Genomic DNA, 15,248 nt, shown 5'->3' on the forward strand with positions numbered 1-15,248 from the left:
AAAGAAAATGAAAGCCTGTATTTGAATAAGTGAACCAGAATAGAGAGAAAGATGAAGTTTTGCAGATCTAAGTCATCTAAAAAGTTACCTTCCTTTCCTATTTCACTCTGGGTATAGAAACGGTCTCAAAAGTATTACAAATGTCAGAAGTCAAATAACCTCAATTCCTCATCTAGACCAAAGCTTTTCAAACTGTGGGTCATAACCCCTATGGGGTCATGTAACTGAATGTCGGGTTGGGAAAAATTTGGCAACTGTAAAAGGTTTCTGAACGAGATGACTAAAAATTAACTTAAAACCAAATGCATGACGAATCTAAGGTGTTCCTGGCAGCACTTGTCCGTTTTGCATTGTGTGACTTCACCAGAGCCTTAGTTCTGAACACACAACATCCACACTTTGCACTGTGCATGCACAACTGCTGCCAGAAACACTTTGGCTCAGATTCCAGACGGAGTTGCATCAAAATTTCTCAGGTGAAAAGGGGTTGTGAGTAGAGAAAGTTTAAAAACTCCTGATCTAGACCAACTTCCTCTTAGAGATCAGCCAATCAACAAGCCTTTATGGAGTGCCTACTATGTGCCAGACACTAGGGATGCAAAGATAAAGAATGAAACAGATGCTTAAAGCTGAGGGGACTCACTGAAGGTCCCATAGCTGGTTCCTGTCGGAGATGGGCCTAGAACTCAGATTTTCTGCTGCCTCATCTAGCTTTCTTCTTGCTGCACCCCATGGCTTCTTCTGTTTCCATTTTCAGAGTTCTGGCCTGCCTGCAATGCCCAATTCTGAGAGAGCAAGTGGGCTCTTTCAGGCTTAGAGACATATTAAGCAAATATTTCTAGCTGGCAGAGCTAAGAAAAAAGCAAAACAGTGAGAGGAATAGCTAGGGTTTGAGCTCTGAAGGAGATGCTTGCTCTAGTCTGTGGGTGAGGATATTGTTTTTGTCACAAAATTCCTTCATCCCCAAAGGCAGCAATCATGCAAACCCATAGTGCAGCTAGCTGAGCTCTTGCTATGAATCCTCTGGGCCAACTTGAGATGGAGAGGGAATGTCTTCCATGCTAGCCGACACAACGCCAAGGAGATACTAATTTGGATCTTCAATCTTACAGAGAGGAAGGGAAAGTGTTCTCCTGTGGTCCTGGTCATGTGATGTTGTTAGTCTCTCAGGCGGGTCACAGTAACAATCACCAAGGAGCTCAGAAGAGGTCTTTGGAAAGAAGCAAGCTTTGGGAGAGGAACTAGACAGATTCCTAACTCAAGAGCAGGAAAGACTCTCAGAGGCCATCTAGCCCAACTCTTTTCTTTGACAGATGAGGAAACTGAGGCATAGGAAAGCCTGGCTCTGGTATCTGCAGCAAGATCTTAATCCAGGTTTCCTAACTCCAAGTCTGGTATGCTATCCAGCCTACCATGGAGAGGACATGGAAACCTGTGTCAGGATGACCTGATTAATAATAATAATAACAATAATAATAATAATAATAATAACCACAGAAGCGCACATTTATATAGCTCTTTAAGATTGGCAAAGCACATGTATCTGTTATCTCATTTGATCTTCACAACCTTCCTAACAAGGTAGGAGCTATTATTGTGTTCATTTTACAGATTAAGAAAGTGAGGCTTGAGAGGGGCTGAGGTGACTAGCCCCAAATCACACAATTTGCAGATGTCTGAGGCAAGTTCTGAACTCTGGTTTTCCTGAGCCCAAATCCAGCATTCTTACCCACCGTACCACCTCACTGTCCCAGATCAGAGCTATAAATGTCATATCAAGGGAGTCATAATGAGAGCAGCATAATTGGGGCATGGTCCCGCAGCACCAAAATGTAGAAGATGTGTGGAGATTTATATTATATCCCATCTCGCTCCTTGGATGGTAGCCTCACAAAGACTTGGAGTCTCCCAGGCTCGCTCTCCTCCCCCCACCCTTTTAATGTCCAGTTTTCTACCCTTATGAGGGATGGGAGGGAGTCTTAATGGTACTTGCCTGCCACAGACACCTCAGGTGCTGAAATTGCAAGCTGTGGTTCTGCACACCCACATTTCTCCCTGCTTCCTAACCACTGAATAAACAATAGCCTGTAATTTCATCTCAGAGGTCAGTGAATCCAGAGGATTAGGGGGAAAAAACCTACTTGAAAAGGCATAATGTATGCAGCTGCTTACCCACGTTTGCCTTAGATGCTGTCATTGACCGATAACACATACATCATTTCAATTGTCCAAAGAGGAATCATGTCAGACTTCCAAAGGCAGAGGTGGGATTTTTCTATGTTCTTAACTATATGTGTTCTACGTTGGAATTTGAAAATTGTTGATTGAGAAACAATACTGGATTGTATTAGATTTGGAAGCAAGGATAAATAGGTTCAAATTTCCCCTCTTACACTTGGCCAGCTGGAAGACCCTGGATGAGTCGCAGAGCCTTTGTGAATGTCAGCTCCTTTCTAGGTAAAATAGAGATGATATCGATAGGACCCAGGTCTTAAGGTCCTTATAGTTCAAAAAAGATGTTGTGATAAAAGGCCTCGAAAACTGGAGACCATTACAGAAAAGTTAGCTATTTTTATTTAGCAATAACTATGAGGAGAAATAGTTCACTTTTAATAATTACTATTTCTTGCTGGCAATGGAAAGAGATTTCAGGGAAGGTCCTTAGCATGTTGGATAGAGCTGCCATGGTGTATTTGGGGAGGACGTTGGTAAGAGTCTCTTAAGACTGGCAGGCACATTTGGGCCTTTTACGGCACTCTGAAGCTAACAAAGTGCTTTCTTCAATGAGAGGGAGGCAGTTTGTCATGCAAATAATTTCATTTTTCAGTAAACTATACATTGAAGCTAGATTTTTATACCAAATTACTTTCAGCTGACCAACTTATGCCTACCAAAATAAACACAGCATTTTAGAGAGTTAAATAGTTTAAAGAGATAGTAACAATCAGAAAACCTCACATCTACCCTCTAAATCTCCATTTCTCATTGGCCCACAGAATTCCAGAGCTGAAAAAAACCTGACCTTCAACCTTCTCTTTTTACTAAGTGGGTGGGGAGAAGGTGGCACTGAGACCCAGAGAGAGAGAAAAGGTTTTGTCCAAGGTCATGCAGCTAGTGCGGTTAAGTCTTCTGAATCTAGAGTCTCGGGCTCTTTCGGCTAGCCTGTGGTGACCTCAATTTCATTAGTGCATGTTGGAAGAAAGCATACCTGGCACATACCCAGATGTCAAAACACACAATGGAAGTAATACCATTAAACAACTGGGAAACTCTGTCATGATCTCAGCTACAAAACCCATTTAATGCAGCTCATATTTCTCAAACTTTCCGATTGGTTTTCTGCAGTCATTACTAGGATTACCAGCAACAGCTTTTCCTCTAAAAGTTGAGCTTCAAACTCTTTTATTCTTTGTATTGGAATGTCATTCATCCCCTCAGTTAAAAATAGAGAAATTCACTAAGCCATCTCTTTCATCAGGCAGGATTAAAAACCTTGAGAGAGAGAGAGAGAGAGAGAGAGAGAGAGAGAGAGAGAGAGAGAGAGAGAGAGAGAGAGAGAGAGAGAGAGAGAGAGAGAGAGAGAGAGAGAGACTGGCCCAATGCCCAGGAAAACAATAGAAAAAAAATCAATAATCTTCAACTTCCTTGATGATACCTTCATCAAGATATTTCTGCATTTGGATCTTTTTAAAAAATTCTAAATGTTCACAATTTTCTGGAAGAGTTGTAACACTTCTAGTAAAAAGGAGTCGAAATATTTGTTTACACTGAAATCACATACAACATTACGAATGAATTTGTTAACATTTGGACAGGGTATATGGAGCCATAGAACCGTGATATGAGCCCAGTAATATTTTATCATTTTTATATCTCAACTAAAACCTAGAATGTAATTCCGTTTCAAGCAAGGGCTGTTTGTTTGTTATTGGGTATAAAGTAGCTCAAGCACAAAATGGGCCCAGGGTATAAACGGTTTGTACCACCACATTGTAACAATGCTATCCATTCCAATCACCAGTGGATCCCATTTAACCTAATAACAACTCAGAAGGCACCATTCAGACTTTGACAGTTTCCCAGTTCACTGAAAAAGACAATTCCCACATGATTTTGTTTCATTTGCTCTTTATTCCAATAACTTGACAACAATTATTTGCAACTAAATCTAACGGTATTTATACAGGTACTTCCAAGCTAAAACACTGCAAGAAAAAATTCCAACACACATGCAGTTCAATATGTTTACACAATGACATATATTTATTATAAAACCATTTGACTCTAAGCACTTTCTAGAATTGGAATACAGGAATTGCTCCACCCCCTAAGGAAACATGGCCACATCTGAGAAAGGAGAGGCTGCTGATCGAACATACCAGTTAGGACAGGAAGTGAGGAATCCGGTGCTCAATTGAGTCTAAATGGGTTGACTACCCATAACAGTTTAGAGATGCTACTGTGTAATCACAGAATCATCCATTAGCTTAATTTGCACAAAATTGCAGCAGCCTTTTCAAGTATAAGCCCTTAGCAACCAATACACTGGTACAACAAGCAGCACTGGAAAAGCAGATTGGATTGAATGACTTTATGCAGGTGGGCCCTGTTTTACACAAACCCGATATATGAAAATCCAAACATACAAAACAGATAAATTAGGGGTGAGGGATGATTATTTCCATTATAAATGAGTCTTTGCTTTACAAAAGGATTCACCACAAGTTTCCTCTAAATAGCAGCTCCCCTAGTGCACTTAAAATGATTCAATTTACAAAAAAAAAAAAAAAAAAAAAAAAAAAAAAAAATGAATTTACACACAACTTTTTTTTTTTTTTTTTTTTTTTTTTCAGGAGCACAACCACTGCAAGAAGCGAGGTACACCTATATACAGTACTTATTTTCTTTTTACCAGAAGTTAATGATTTTATCTCCTACATCTTAAGGTCAATGTTTCTCACCACTCCAATAACTTTTTGTTATTTGCAAGTCAACAGATATCGGAAAACAAAACCCTCTAGTCTAAGCTATTGAGATGCAAATTAAACATTGCCTCTAAAACACGGATCTTCTAGTCATTTTAAAGTATGTTTGTGACACCGTATTTACAATCACATTGCTGATTATCTTTACAGTGAAGCTCTTAAAACAGCACACAGGTACCAGTCCTCATATTTGAAGCACTAGACCTGCTCCAAAAGAAATGTTTGGTTTCTTTATTGGTTGGTTTATTTGTCCTTTAGGTCATCCAGCCCAAAATAATGAAGGATGCCAGTTAAACGATGTATAGCAGATGGAGAAGAGATCAGTTTTCCCCCTTACTCCATAGACTCAAGATAGAAAGCCCTACTTTCTCTATCACCTTTCCACTGTCCATATCTGGGGATCACCAAAGAAGCTTCAAGCATTGGAAGAATACCCTGGAGAGCTTTCCTGAATCCTCTCGGATCCGAGAGGGGTTGGAGTAGTGCATTTACTTACAGTCTGAAGAATCCCAATCTGCCTCTGTTTTCCCTAGACCCTCCTTGCTGTGACTAAATAGAAGTGAAATCCTTATAGATAGGACCAAGAAAAGGTCTCGAAAAGTCACTTGCCTTATGAGCAGGAGAGCAAAGAAGTGTTACACTTGATGATCCCATCTCAATAGGGGGATTTGGTGAGGCCTAAGAAAGTTGTTCCTGGTTTAGAACCCAGATTCTTTCCCAGTGGCAGTTAAACCTAGGAAGAGCAGTAGAGATTTTCTTTTCTTTGTTAATACTAATGAGCCCCGGGGGAAGCTAGCCACCAATTAATCATCCGGAATTGGAGGGGAATGACCACGTACGAGTTGCAGGGCTAGATCTTGCAGCTCAGTTTTAGCCTACGGCCAAGAGAGTGAGGGTTGCCCCCAAAGCCCTGGGGGAAGCTATGTTACTGTTTATGCCTTTTTTGAGCAGCGTGGGGAGTCAAAGTTAAACAACCAAATCCAGCTGCAGGAGATAAAAATAAAGATCCCAGAATAAAATCATTTCAAAAAGCCCTGGTGCTGAGGAAGCAAAACCAAATGCAGTCAGTTGGAACAATAACAGAATGGAAACAAAGCTTCAGAAAAAAAAAAACAAAAACAAACAAACAAACAAAAAAAAAACCCACCTCATTTTGACTTTAAAGTATGTCACAAACATACTTTAAGCTAAAAATAGAAACTGAATGCAACATACACTTGAAAGGCTGTGTTGAAAAAAAAATGATTTAAAGGATGCATCCCATTAGGTTGGAAGAGGAAATATTTCATCACACTATGCTAATAATAAAGTGCAAACCTGGAAAGCATAAGTATTAAAAATTAAGCCGTCATTATTCAGTGGGATTGTGGATAAAATTGAGTTCTTCTAGGAGGTCTCTTTAGAAGAATGCATCTGAAATTGCTACCAATTTTTTTTTTTTCTATCAAAAAATAACGTTATAAAAGGTGTATTAAATTTACTTGGGGGTGGAGGGGTGGGAAGCACTAAAAGTAGGTTTGTACAGATCACCCCAGTTCTCACGCACAGCTTAACACCCAATACAAAGTTCAAGGAAAAGCAGATCTGCTCATTTGCCTTGGCAAAAACTTTCCAGCATGCCTTCTACTCTGACCATCCTTTTTTTTTTTTTTTTTTTTTTTTTTTTTTTTTGTCCTAGCTAACACTAAATTCTGGTCAACAGCCATAAATGATCCCCCCCTGAAGCTATTATATGTCAGCACCTCACACCCAAAGGGGAGGAGGTGATTTCCAGGCAATCCCTCTGCGTTCATGTTCTCTCTTCTCTGCCCTGAAAGGAGACCCTTGGGAAGGCCAACTCTCCTAGAGTTAGTTCCTCAATGCCCTCCGGTGTTAACCCTGATCTAATGGCCATGAATAGAAATTATGATTTCGAAACAAAGAGTGGACAAGAGAGCTGGTCACGGTGGATGGTATTCAGACGTTGCATTGTTCATTAAAAGCGATTCACTGCATGTTCTAAGATCTGTCCACACACGACTCCTTTCAGTTCTGAAAAAGACAACTGTTTTCCACTAGTAAAATATCGATGAAAAGAATACGGACTTAAGTCATTTATAATTGAAATTCGATTGCTTGGGAAGTCTTCGGAGTGGCAGACAATATACTATTAGTCATATTAAAGCTTTAAAAATAAGTCATCAGAGTCCACTTCAATCTCTGCATGATAATAAAGGATTATTATGTGCAGTAACCTATTTATGAAAAGGAAACAGTGTGCTTCTTTCATTCTCCATCAATTGCTTTAATAAGGAATTGAAAAGGCTGGCCTACTTTATATGCAGATCACCATCCCAGTTGCATAAGGATTTACAATAGACAAAACAAAACTATTTTTGTTGTAAATAAGGGCTGTTTGTTTAAATCTCACAATCATGTTTGCAGCTAAAAATTATTTACAGGCTAATAATAAGGCTTCATAAATGTTTTATATACTTGGTTAACCAAACTCATTTTAATATTCTCCTCTGCCCCCACTGGGGGTGGGGTGGGGAGAGAAAGGAAATGCTTTCTTCGGATGACAAGGTAAAATTCAAGTAAAACCTAAGGAAAGGTGAAAGAGAAACAATGCTTAATTTCTTGTTTTTCGGTCATTCTTCCCCTATGTGGAGATGCAATAACATTGTTAGATAGCACCCCTTTTAAAGCTTCCATAAACTTGGGAGGACTTCATAAACTCAATGGGAAAACACTGCTTTCTATTTAAATATGATAACCCAAGAAGAATTCTGAAGTCTAAATGTTGGTCCGTAAGGGAATCGGAAGGTATGATGACATTTGTCTCTGCTACCTCGGAATCTGCAGAGAACTTGCTTGGGAAGTCTGGAGACCCAAGTTCGAATTTCACCTTTGAAGTCTTCCTTCAAGGTATTTAAATGGCTCATATGTCTTTATTAAATGAGGTGTGTGGCGGCCTCTACTGGTGTATGCTTATAGAAAATGTCTCAATAGGCAGAAAAAATATTAATTTCAATTAAAAAGTTAGAAATTCAGACTCTTTCATTAAATGTATAAAAATATCTAATTTAATGCAGAAAAAATATATTACAAGTTGTGTAATGTTCTCTTAATTAGGAAAATAATCTAAAAGCACTGAACATTACTGACCATGTTAGTGTTGGCAAGGTAATGATTTAGGGAAGGACCTTAACTGTTCAATTCTCTATGCTAGTATGTTCAATACCTTTTATTAATGAAATAGTAAGCCCAGCCAAGGCAGTTGAGTGCCTCTGGTCTATCGCTAAGTCTGCTTAGCTGACTTCAATGAATCACTTAAAACAAAGAAGAAAAGAAATATTTTACAATGAAATCTATAAAGTCTTACAACTAGAATCATTTAATGAAGGGCTGGTTACCTATAAATCAAGCAAACTCTCCTTTGATTGAATGCAGCTGACATATATATATATATATATCTATTTTACATTTTTTTTTACTTTCAAAAATACAACACATTAAAATAGGTTCAATTTATCAAAGCTAAAAGCAACATTTAAGTAATGTACTTAAAGTGCAAAGGCACTTTAACACAAGAGGTGACGCCCAGTGACTTTGCATGGCAACTGAAAGAGAAATACTGGATATTATTATTTACAAAGGAAGTGACAGTCCCAAAAGATCTTTGGAGATCTTCAGCATAACACATTCAGCATCCACTTCTTTAAAAGATTTTTTTTTTTTTACCTAGCCCCTTCTGGACCTCCTAGAGTCTCCCATTCCCCATCTGCACCCTGAAACAACAACAGAACAGTTTGGGGGGAGGACAAAAAGTAAAAGGAAAAAGGAAAAAAGCCATTGGAGCAACATTCATTTTCAGTGGATAGTTACTAAAGATGCTTAAAAAAAAAAAAGAAAAAGAAAAAGAAAAGGAAAAAACCCAACCCCTAAAAAGTGGAAATAATTTAAGAGGAAAACTTTTTCGAGCAAGAAGCTTGCTTTCCCCTCATCCTTCACTGATTTTTCAAAGTTTCCATGTTATTCCTGGAAAAGAAGGATCTCCCCCCCAACTTCACTGCACCCACCCCACAAAAACCAAAAAGCCAATGCACTGAATGTGGCCATCTCCGGCTGTTTCTTTCTTCCCCAGGCAGCCTCCCCTTGCTACTTTCATTCTTTATTTCCCTGTCTTCACAGCTGACTGATCGCGGTTTGTTTCTCCAGAACTTCGAGGTAGTCCGGTTCTGTTTGCTGCTTGGCCTGAAGCAAAGGATGTTCGGGTTTGGATTGGTCTGCAAAGTATTTCCTGGGAGTTCCGTATAAAACAGTTTTGTTCAGTCTGTCCTGATTTTGGCGTCGGGATTCATAGGAAGGTGCGAACTGCCTCTTAGGTAAGGTGCAAAAGTTATAGTGGACCACCCCTGCGCTGGGGAGTTCCTTCACTCTCTCTGCAATATTTTGATAGAGCAGCTCCGGCTCTCGGGGAGTGGATTGCTTCTCCAGCAATTCCGATGCACTGATGGTATAAGCCAGAGTGGTTGGCCCTTCCTTTTTGGTGTCCAGATTCCCATAGCTGAACTCTTGGAGGTTTCGGTAGTATGCCACCGGGTCACCTTCCTTCTGCATGTAAATGGGGTTTTGGCACATCTGGCCCACAGGAGGAGGAATATAGTTATAGACGTGGCCTTCGGTCTTGTCAGCGGTGTCAGCATTATAAGATCCGTACTGCAGTTGGAAGGAACTGATGTCTAGGTTGTTGGTACTACTGGGCCCACTGGGTACCCCCTTTCTCCGTTTGAGGACAAAGACAAATAAGCCTGCCCCAAAGCAGACGGATAAGATAAAGACCACAAGCAGCCCTAAGATTAAAACAGAGAGTGGAACTTCTGTGTGTAGCTCCGGGTATGAGCTGGGAGCCACGCTAAGGGATCTTGGGGTGTCTGTGTTATGACTCATAGATAAGATGGTAGCATCTGATAAGTCAGGGTTGTCTGGACAGATGGTTTCTCTCCCTAAAAATTTCAAGATCTCACCTGCATGCTTGGCTGGAGATTCACAGGTGATCTCATTAATGATGACAGGGGAATTTGCGTGCTCTGTCCAGTCTTTCAGGCCCATAATGTCACAGGTACAATCCCAGGGGTTCTCTTGCAGATCGATCTGGATAAAAGCCGGCAGCTGATCCAGGACCCCTTTCACTGGCAAGTGGGAGAAGTGGTTGTTCCTCAGGTTCAGTCTGGTGAGGGCAGTGCCACCGAACACATTATCCGGCAAGGATCTCAGCAAGTTGTTATTGAGAAATAGCAGCTGCAAGTTAATCAGTGCATCAAAGGTACCGGGCTTAATCTCTTTAATGATGTTATACTCAAGATAGAGATACTGCAAACTCTGCAGCCCCTCAAACATAGAAGGATAAAGAATTTCCAGATAGTTCCCATTCAGATAAAGTCTCCGTAAACTAGTTAGATTTGTAAAAGCACCCTCCTGAATGACTGCAATCCGGTTGTTTCCAAGGTGCAACAAATCCAGAGAACTGTACTCTGGCAGGTCGTTTTTGTAGACGGTTTGCAAATAGTTCCCCGTGAGATAAAGCTTCTTTGGACTGGTAGGTCTGGGGTGAAGGGCCGAGATGTTGGTGAACTTCCTCTCTTGGCAGTTGACATTTAACCCGTTGTCAGAGCTCTGGGAGGTGCAGACACAGCTGCTGGGACAGGTGAGGGGGACGGGCGACTTGGTCTGGTACACCATGATAGGTCCAAAGCTCTGCCTGTCTTTGGACACGGTGACCCTGGGCGTGGGCCTGTTTCTCGTTTTGGGGGGCCGGCTGGCTTTGGGAGCCCGTGTGGGAGTGAGAGCGGGATTGAGGGTAGGCGACAGCTTCTGCATGTGGGTGTCGGAAAAGGAAGGGTGGCTCACTTTATGATTTGAATCGCTGGCACTCTTCCTGGGACAGAGGTCCTGCCTGGTCAACTGTGTCACGTCTTTCCCATGCAGCCGAAAAGGAGTCTCGCAGACGATCTCTCCGACGAAGACGGTTATGGTATCGAGCCAAGCCTTCAGCGGAAGTAAATCGCAAGTGCAGTTCCACGGGTTTTCCTCTAACTGAATTTCCATGATCCCCCCGATGTGTTCCAGGACCCCAGCGAAGGGCATCATCTTCAGCCGATTCCCTCTCAGATCTAAGTGGGTCAGCAGAACAAAGCGGAACACATTATTGGGGAGAGACAGCAGGAGGTTGTCGTTGAGAATCAGGACCTTCAGCTTGTTCAGCTTACTGAAGGCTCCCGCCTCGATGGCGCTGATGTAGTTGTAGTCCGCCTGCAGGTACTCCAAACTCTCCAGGCCCAGGAACGTGTCCTCCCTCAAAACTTCCAGTTTGTTGTTGTTCAGGTGGAGTCGCTTGAGAGTTTTCAGGCCGCTGAACGCCCCAGTTCGGATCTCTTGCAGCTCATTGTTCCCCAAATGGAGAGTCACGGCGTTGGAGTAATTGACGAATTCATTAGGATAGAGTCTGGTCAGTAAGTTTCCATTGAGGAAGAGCTGGTAGATCCGGTACTGGGGGGGCTGGAGCAAGCTCACGGTCGTAAAGCCTTTGTTTTCGCAGTTAATATTCAGTACATTCTCCTTCTCTTCGCACAAGCAGCGGATCTTACAAATGTCTTTGCCACTTTTGCGGCTCTCCGTCTGGAGGATCCCGGACACGGTTAACACACTGAGCAACCAAGCGCCGTTCAGCATCTTTATGCACAGTCGGACTGGCTCCGGCACCTACGATCAAGCCTTTAAGAAGGGGTTTGGAAGGGTAGGGGAGGAGTGGGGAGGAGGAGTGGGGCAGGAGCGGGAGTGGGGGAGAGAGAAACAAGGAGCCCGATTAAAATGGCCAGGAACGGGGATGGGGGAGGAAGGGGGCGCAGGGAGACAACACCGCCAACAGAAACAATCGCTTTGCGAAGCCGCTTCGTCGCCCTCCGCTCTGCCCGCCCGCCCGCCAGTCTGCCCTCCCCGCAACATACAGCCATGCACCTGATTCCCCTCGGGTCCCTGCTGCCAGCGGAGTCATTAGTAACCGAGTGGTCTTACTAAACCGAGCCGCCCTCTTCCTCCTCCTCTTCCTCCTCCTCCTCCTCCTCCTCCTCTCCTCCTCTCTCCTCCTCTCCTCCTCCTCCTCCTCTCCTCTCCTCCTCCTCCTCCTCCTCCTCCTCCTCCTCCTCCTCCTCCTCCTCCTCCTCCTCCTCGGGGAATGGGGGTGGGGGTGGGGGAAAAGCCGGGGAAGGGACGCGGACAGCTCGTCTGTCTCGCAGCAGCAGTAGCAGCAGCAGCAGCAGCAGTCCAAATAGCTTTACTTCTTTCTTTTCTCTAGCTCTCCCCTCTTGCGCAAGGGGGTGGGGAAGGGGAAGGATGGGAAGGGATGGGAAAGGGGGGGGGAGGACCAAATGGGAAGGACCGCGGAAGGGAAAGGGCTGCAGTACTCACACATCAGGAGATGAGACTCCCCTCCTTTGCGGTAGCCCCGGAGTTTAGCATTTTGGGTGCAAATAGAGAAACCGTTGGGGGGGAGAAGCCGCCCGGAGAAGACGCCGCTTCTTGCAGACGGAACGGTTGGCTCGATCTGAAGGGCTGGTGGGCGGACGGCTAGGGTTTGGGGTGACGGTGGACGGAGGGGACGTCCTGGGGATTGGGGGCTCTGGGGGTACGACCCAAAGTCCGGGCGGTGGGCGGGAAGGAGGGGCAGAGGCGGGCGGCGGAGCCGCGGGAAGTTTGGCCACCTGGCGCCCGGCTGGCGGTGCGTGTGCGCTGGGCGCGGGCGGACGGCGGGGTGCGGGGAGGGGGGGGCGCGGGGCGCCGCGGGCTGCTGACTCCGCCGAGCGGCTGCTGAGGCTGCGGTGGCGGCGGCTCGGCTCCCTTCCCCCGGCTGGCGGCGGCTGCTGTCTGGGCGCCGATCAGTTTGAATTTGAGAGGCTTGTGCAGGCTCCCTCGGACCTAGCTGGGGGTGACGTCACGCCCGGGAATGGGGCTGCTGGGGGGGGGAGGGAAATGGGGGGAGAGGATCGAGGCGGAGGGGGGGGGCGGCGCCGGCGTTTTGTTCTCGGGGCCGCGGCGAGACCCGGGGAAGCCCGCTAACGCCGCTCGGCTCGTCTTCGTCGCAAGTGGCTCGGCGAAGGCGCTCGAAATTTACTCTGTGCGTCGCTTTCCCTTGAACTCCTCCACCTCCGAACAGACGACGCGCACCTCCTCGCGTGGGGGTGTCCGGGAGGGGAAATGCGAAAAGCGGAGCCGGCTGGGTTCCCCCGCACCTCTCCCCCGGCCCCTCCTCGCCTCTGCCTCTTCCACCCACCAGTCAGCACCGTCCACACCACCGCGGAGGGCTGGGGGAGTGGCTTGGTCATTCCTAGGATGTCTCCTCCCAGATTCCCAAGACAGAAGTCAAATGGGGGGGGGGGCGGGGAGGGGCGACATGAAGGGAGGGGATGGAGGGGAGACGTCTCCGGGGAATGTTTGAGAGGTAATGTTGGTGCTGCTAGATGTGTGCGAGCGTGTGTGTGTGTGTGTGTGTGTGTGTGTGTGTGTGTGTGTGTGTGTGTGTGTGTGTGTGTGTGTGTGTGTGTGTGTGTGTGTGTGTGAGAGAGAGAGAGAGAGAGAGAGAGAGAGAGAGAGACAGAGAGAGAGAGAGAGAGAGAGAGAGAGAGAGAGAGAGAGAGAGAGAGAGAGAGAGAGAGAGAGACAGAGAGAGAGAGAGAGAGACAGAGAGAGAGAGAGAGAGAGAGAGAGAGAGAGAGAGAGAGAGAGAGAGAGAGAGAGAGAGAGAGAGAGAGAGAGAGACAGAGACAGAGAGAGAGAGAGAAGAGAAAGAAGAGAAAGAAGAGAAGAAGAGAGAGAGGAGTGGGAGAGAGAGACTTCCAACGGCTTTTGTGTTCTATACCCAGAGCTGGGTTTCCGAGCTAAAAGGCTCCCTTCCAGGGTGGTGGCTGGAGGGATTTCCCCCCTGCACATCTAATACAACCTCGGAAAGCCGCGGCTCAGTGTTGGGAAGGGGTCGAGCTGGGGATGGAGGGAGGCGGGGGACAGTGATTTCCCTAAAGTTTAAGATCCGCCAGAAAATGACGCTTAACCTGATTCTCTTTGTGGGAAAGGAGCAGAATAAGTAGGTGTCACAAAAAAGTCGCCGCCACAGCAGGGAGCCAACAAAACCTACCGTGTTGTGTTTACAATTAGGTAGAACCACTTGCTAGGCTAGACCAGCGGGAGGGGGCCGGAGCGTGCAAGAAAGGCCCCTGCGTGCGTGGGGGCGGCCGGAGGGACGGAGGGGAGCCTCTTTGTCCAGCTGGGCTGGGGGCCCTGGGAATTCCAAGCAAAGGGCCGAAGCAGGGCGGGAAGCTCCAGGTCTAGCTTCTGGGCACAAGGCTGGAACTTTCTGCTGGGGGGGGGGGGGGGCGGGACCCGAGGTGGGCTCCGCTTCGGGAGCCCCCGGAGAGGAGAGATCAGGCAAGCAGGGAGGTAGCACCGGCCGCCTCAAGCTCGCCAGCTTGCTGCCCTTTTCTCCCACCTCATCCCCGATGGACTAGGTTTGCTTCCCCGGCTCCCTGGCATCTAGAGCCAGCGTACACCGCGGGAAGAAGCTGATCCCCGCCTAGGACTGGGGGGGGGGGGACTCATGCGTGGCAGGGGGCGGCCCTCCCAGCCGAAACCTGGCTCTTCTGGGTGGCAAAAGGCAGGCACTGCAAGCCTAGTCGGGGGAGAGAGAGGTCCCAACGCCTCCTCCCTTTTCTCTCTTTACAATCTTCTGCACTTTCCTGCATTTTCAGGCTTTCTATCCTTTTCGGCCACGTTGACCTGGGAGCTCATTTGAATAGTTGGCACAGGGGCAGGGATAGGGGGGTAACCTGTAGCAGTCGAGACAACTATGGGCGGTTTCTTTTTCGCCTCTTTCTCTCTCCCCTCCCTTCCTCTTCTTTTTTCTTTCTCGGAAACCCCCACACACACTTTCTTCCCTGCCTAGACCTTAAAGCCTGCCTACCCCCCAGCTCAGCACCCACACAGTTTGGTCCCGATCACTGCGTTGGGTGCTAAGGAGATTGCTAGGCTACTTCCATGAAGAGAAAGGACTGGGAAAACACTGGAGGCAGCAGGGCGAGCAGGGCAGGGGCTGCCAATGGAGTGATGTGAGCTGCTCCCCTTTCCTTCCTTCCCTGCTCAGTGCCGGTCTCTCCTGCTCACTGCAGCCACCGAGCTGTTCTATCCTTGGAAATCAGGGCAACTGGAGGTCCCGGGGAAGGGGCTGCTAGTCAG

The 15,248-nt window shown here is 46.1% G+C and overlaps 1 protein-coding gene and 1 long non-coding RNA gene across 4 annotated transcripts in view; one reads left to right on the plus strand and one right to left on the minus strand.

The window, feature by feature from the left end:
* Positions 1-6,620: 6,620 nt before the first annotated feature.
* SLITRK2 (SLIT and NTRK like family member 2) lies at positions 6,621-13,278 on the minus strand. 3 transcript variants are annotated; one of them, XM_074276970.1, is made up of 2 exons: positions 12,435-13,278; positions 6,621-11,729 (listed from the first exon to the last, which is right to left on the minus strand). In XM_074276970.1, exon 2 carries the CDS (start codon positions 11,697-11,699, stop codon positions 9,153-9,155), a length of 2,547 nt encoding a protein of 848 aa, XP_074133071.1. In that variant the 5' UTR covers positions 11,700-11,729; positions 12,435-13,278; the 3' UTR covers positions 6,621-9,152. The 3 variants fall into 3 exon arrangements, with proteins under 3 accessions (XP_074133071.1, XP_074133069.1, XP_074133070.1); XM_074276968.1 differs by having other exon boundaries at positions 6,621-11,741; XM_074276969.1 differs by lacking the exon at positions 12,435-13,278 and adding an exon at positions 11,985-12,062 and having other exon boundaries at positions 6,621-11,741.
* LOC141548230 (uncharacterized) overlaps positions 12,454-15,248 on the plus strand; it is a 32,207-nt gene continuing 29,412 nt past the window's right edge. The window contains exon 1 of the long non-coding RNA XR_012483849.1: positions 12,454-12,559. This is a non-coding gene — a long non-coding RNA (uncharacterized LOC141548230). The remainder of the gene's footprint in view (positions 12,560-15,248) is intronic.

Source organism: Sminthopsis crassicaudata, chromosome X (assembly GCF_048593235.1).
Source record: "Sminthopsis crassicaudata isolate SCR6 chromosome X, ASM4859323v1, whole genome shotgun sequence".
NCBI classification, from domain to species: domain Eukaryota; kingdom Metazoa; phylum Chordata; class Mammalia; order Dasyuromorphia; family Dasyuridae; genus Sminthopsis; species Sminthopsis crassicaudata.

Bases quoted from the DNA above. Each gene is read 5' to 3' on its own strand.
- SLITRK2 (XM_074276970.1), bottom strand. From the start codon at position 11,699: ATGCTGAACGGCGCTTGGTTGCTCAGTGTGTTAACCGTGTCCGGGATC.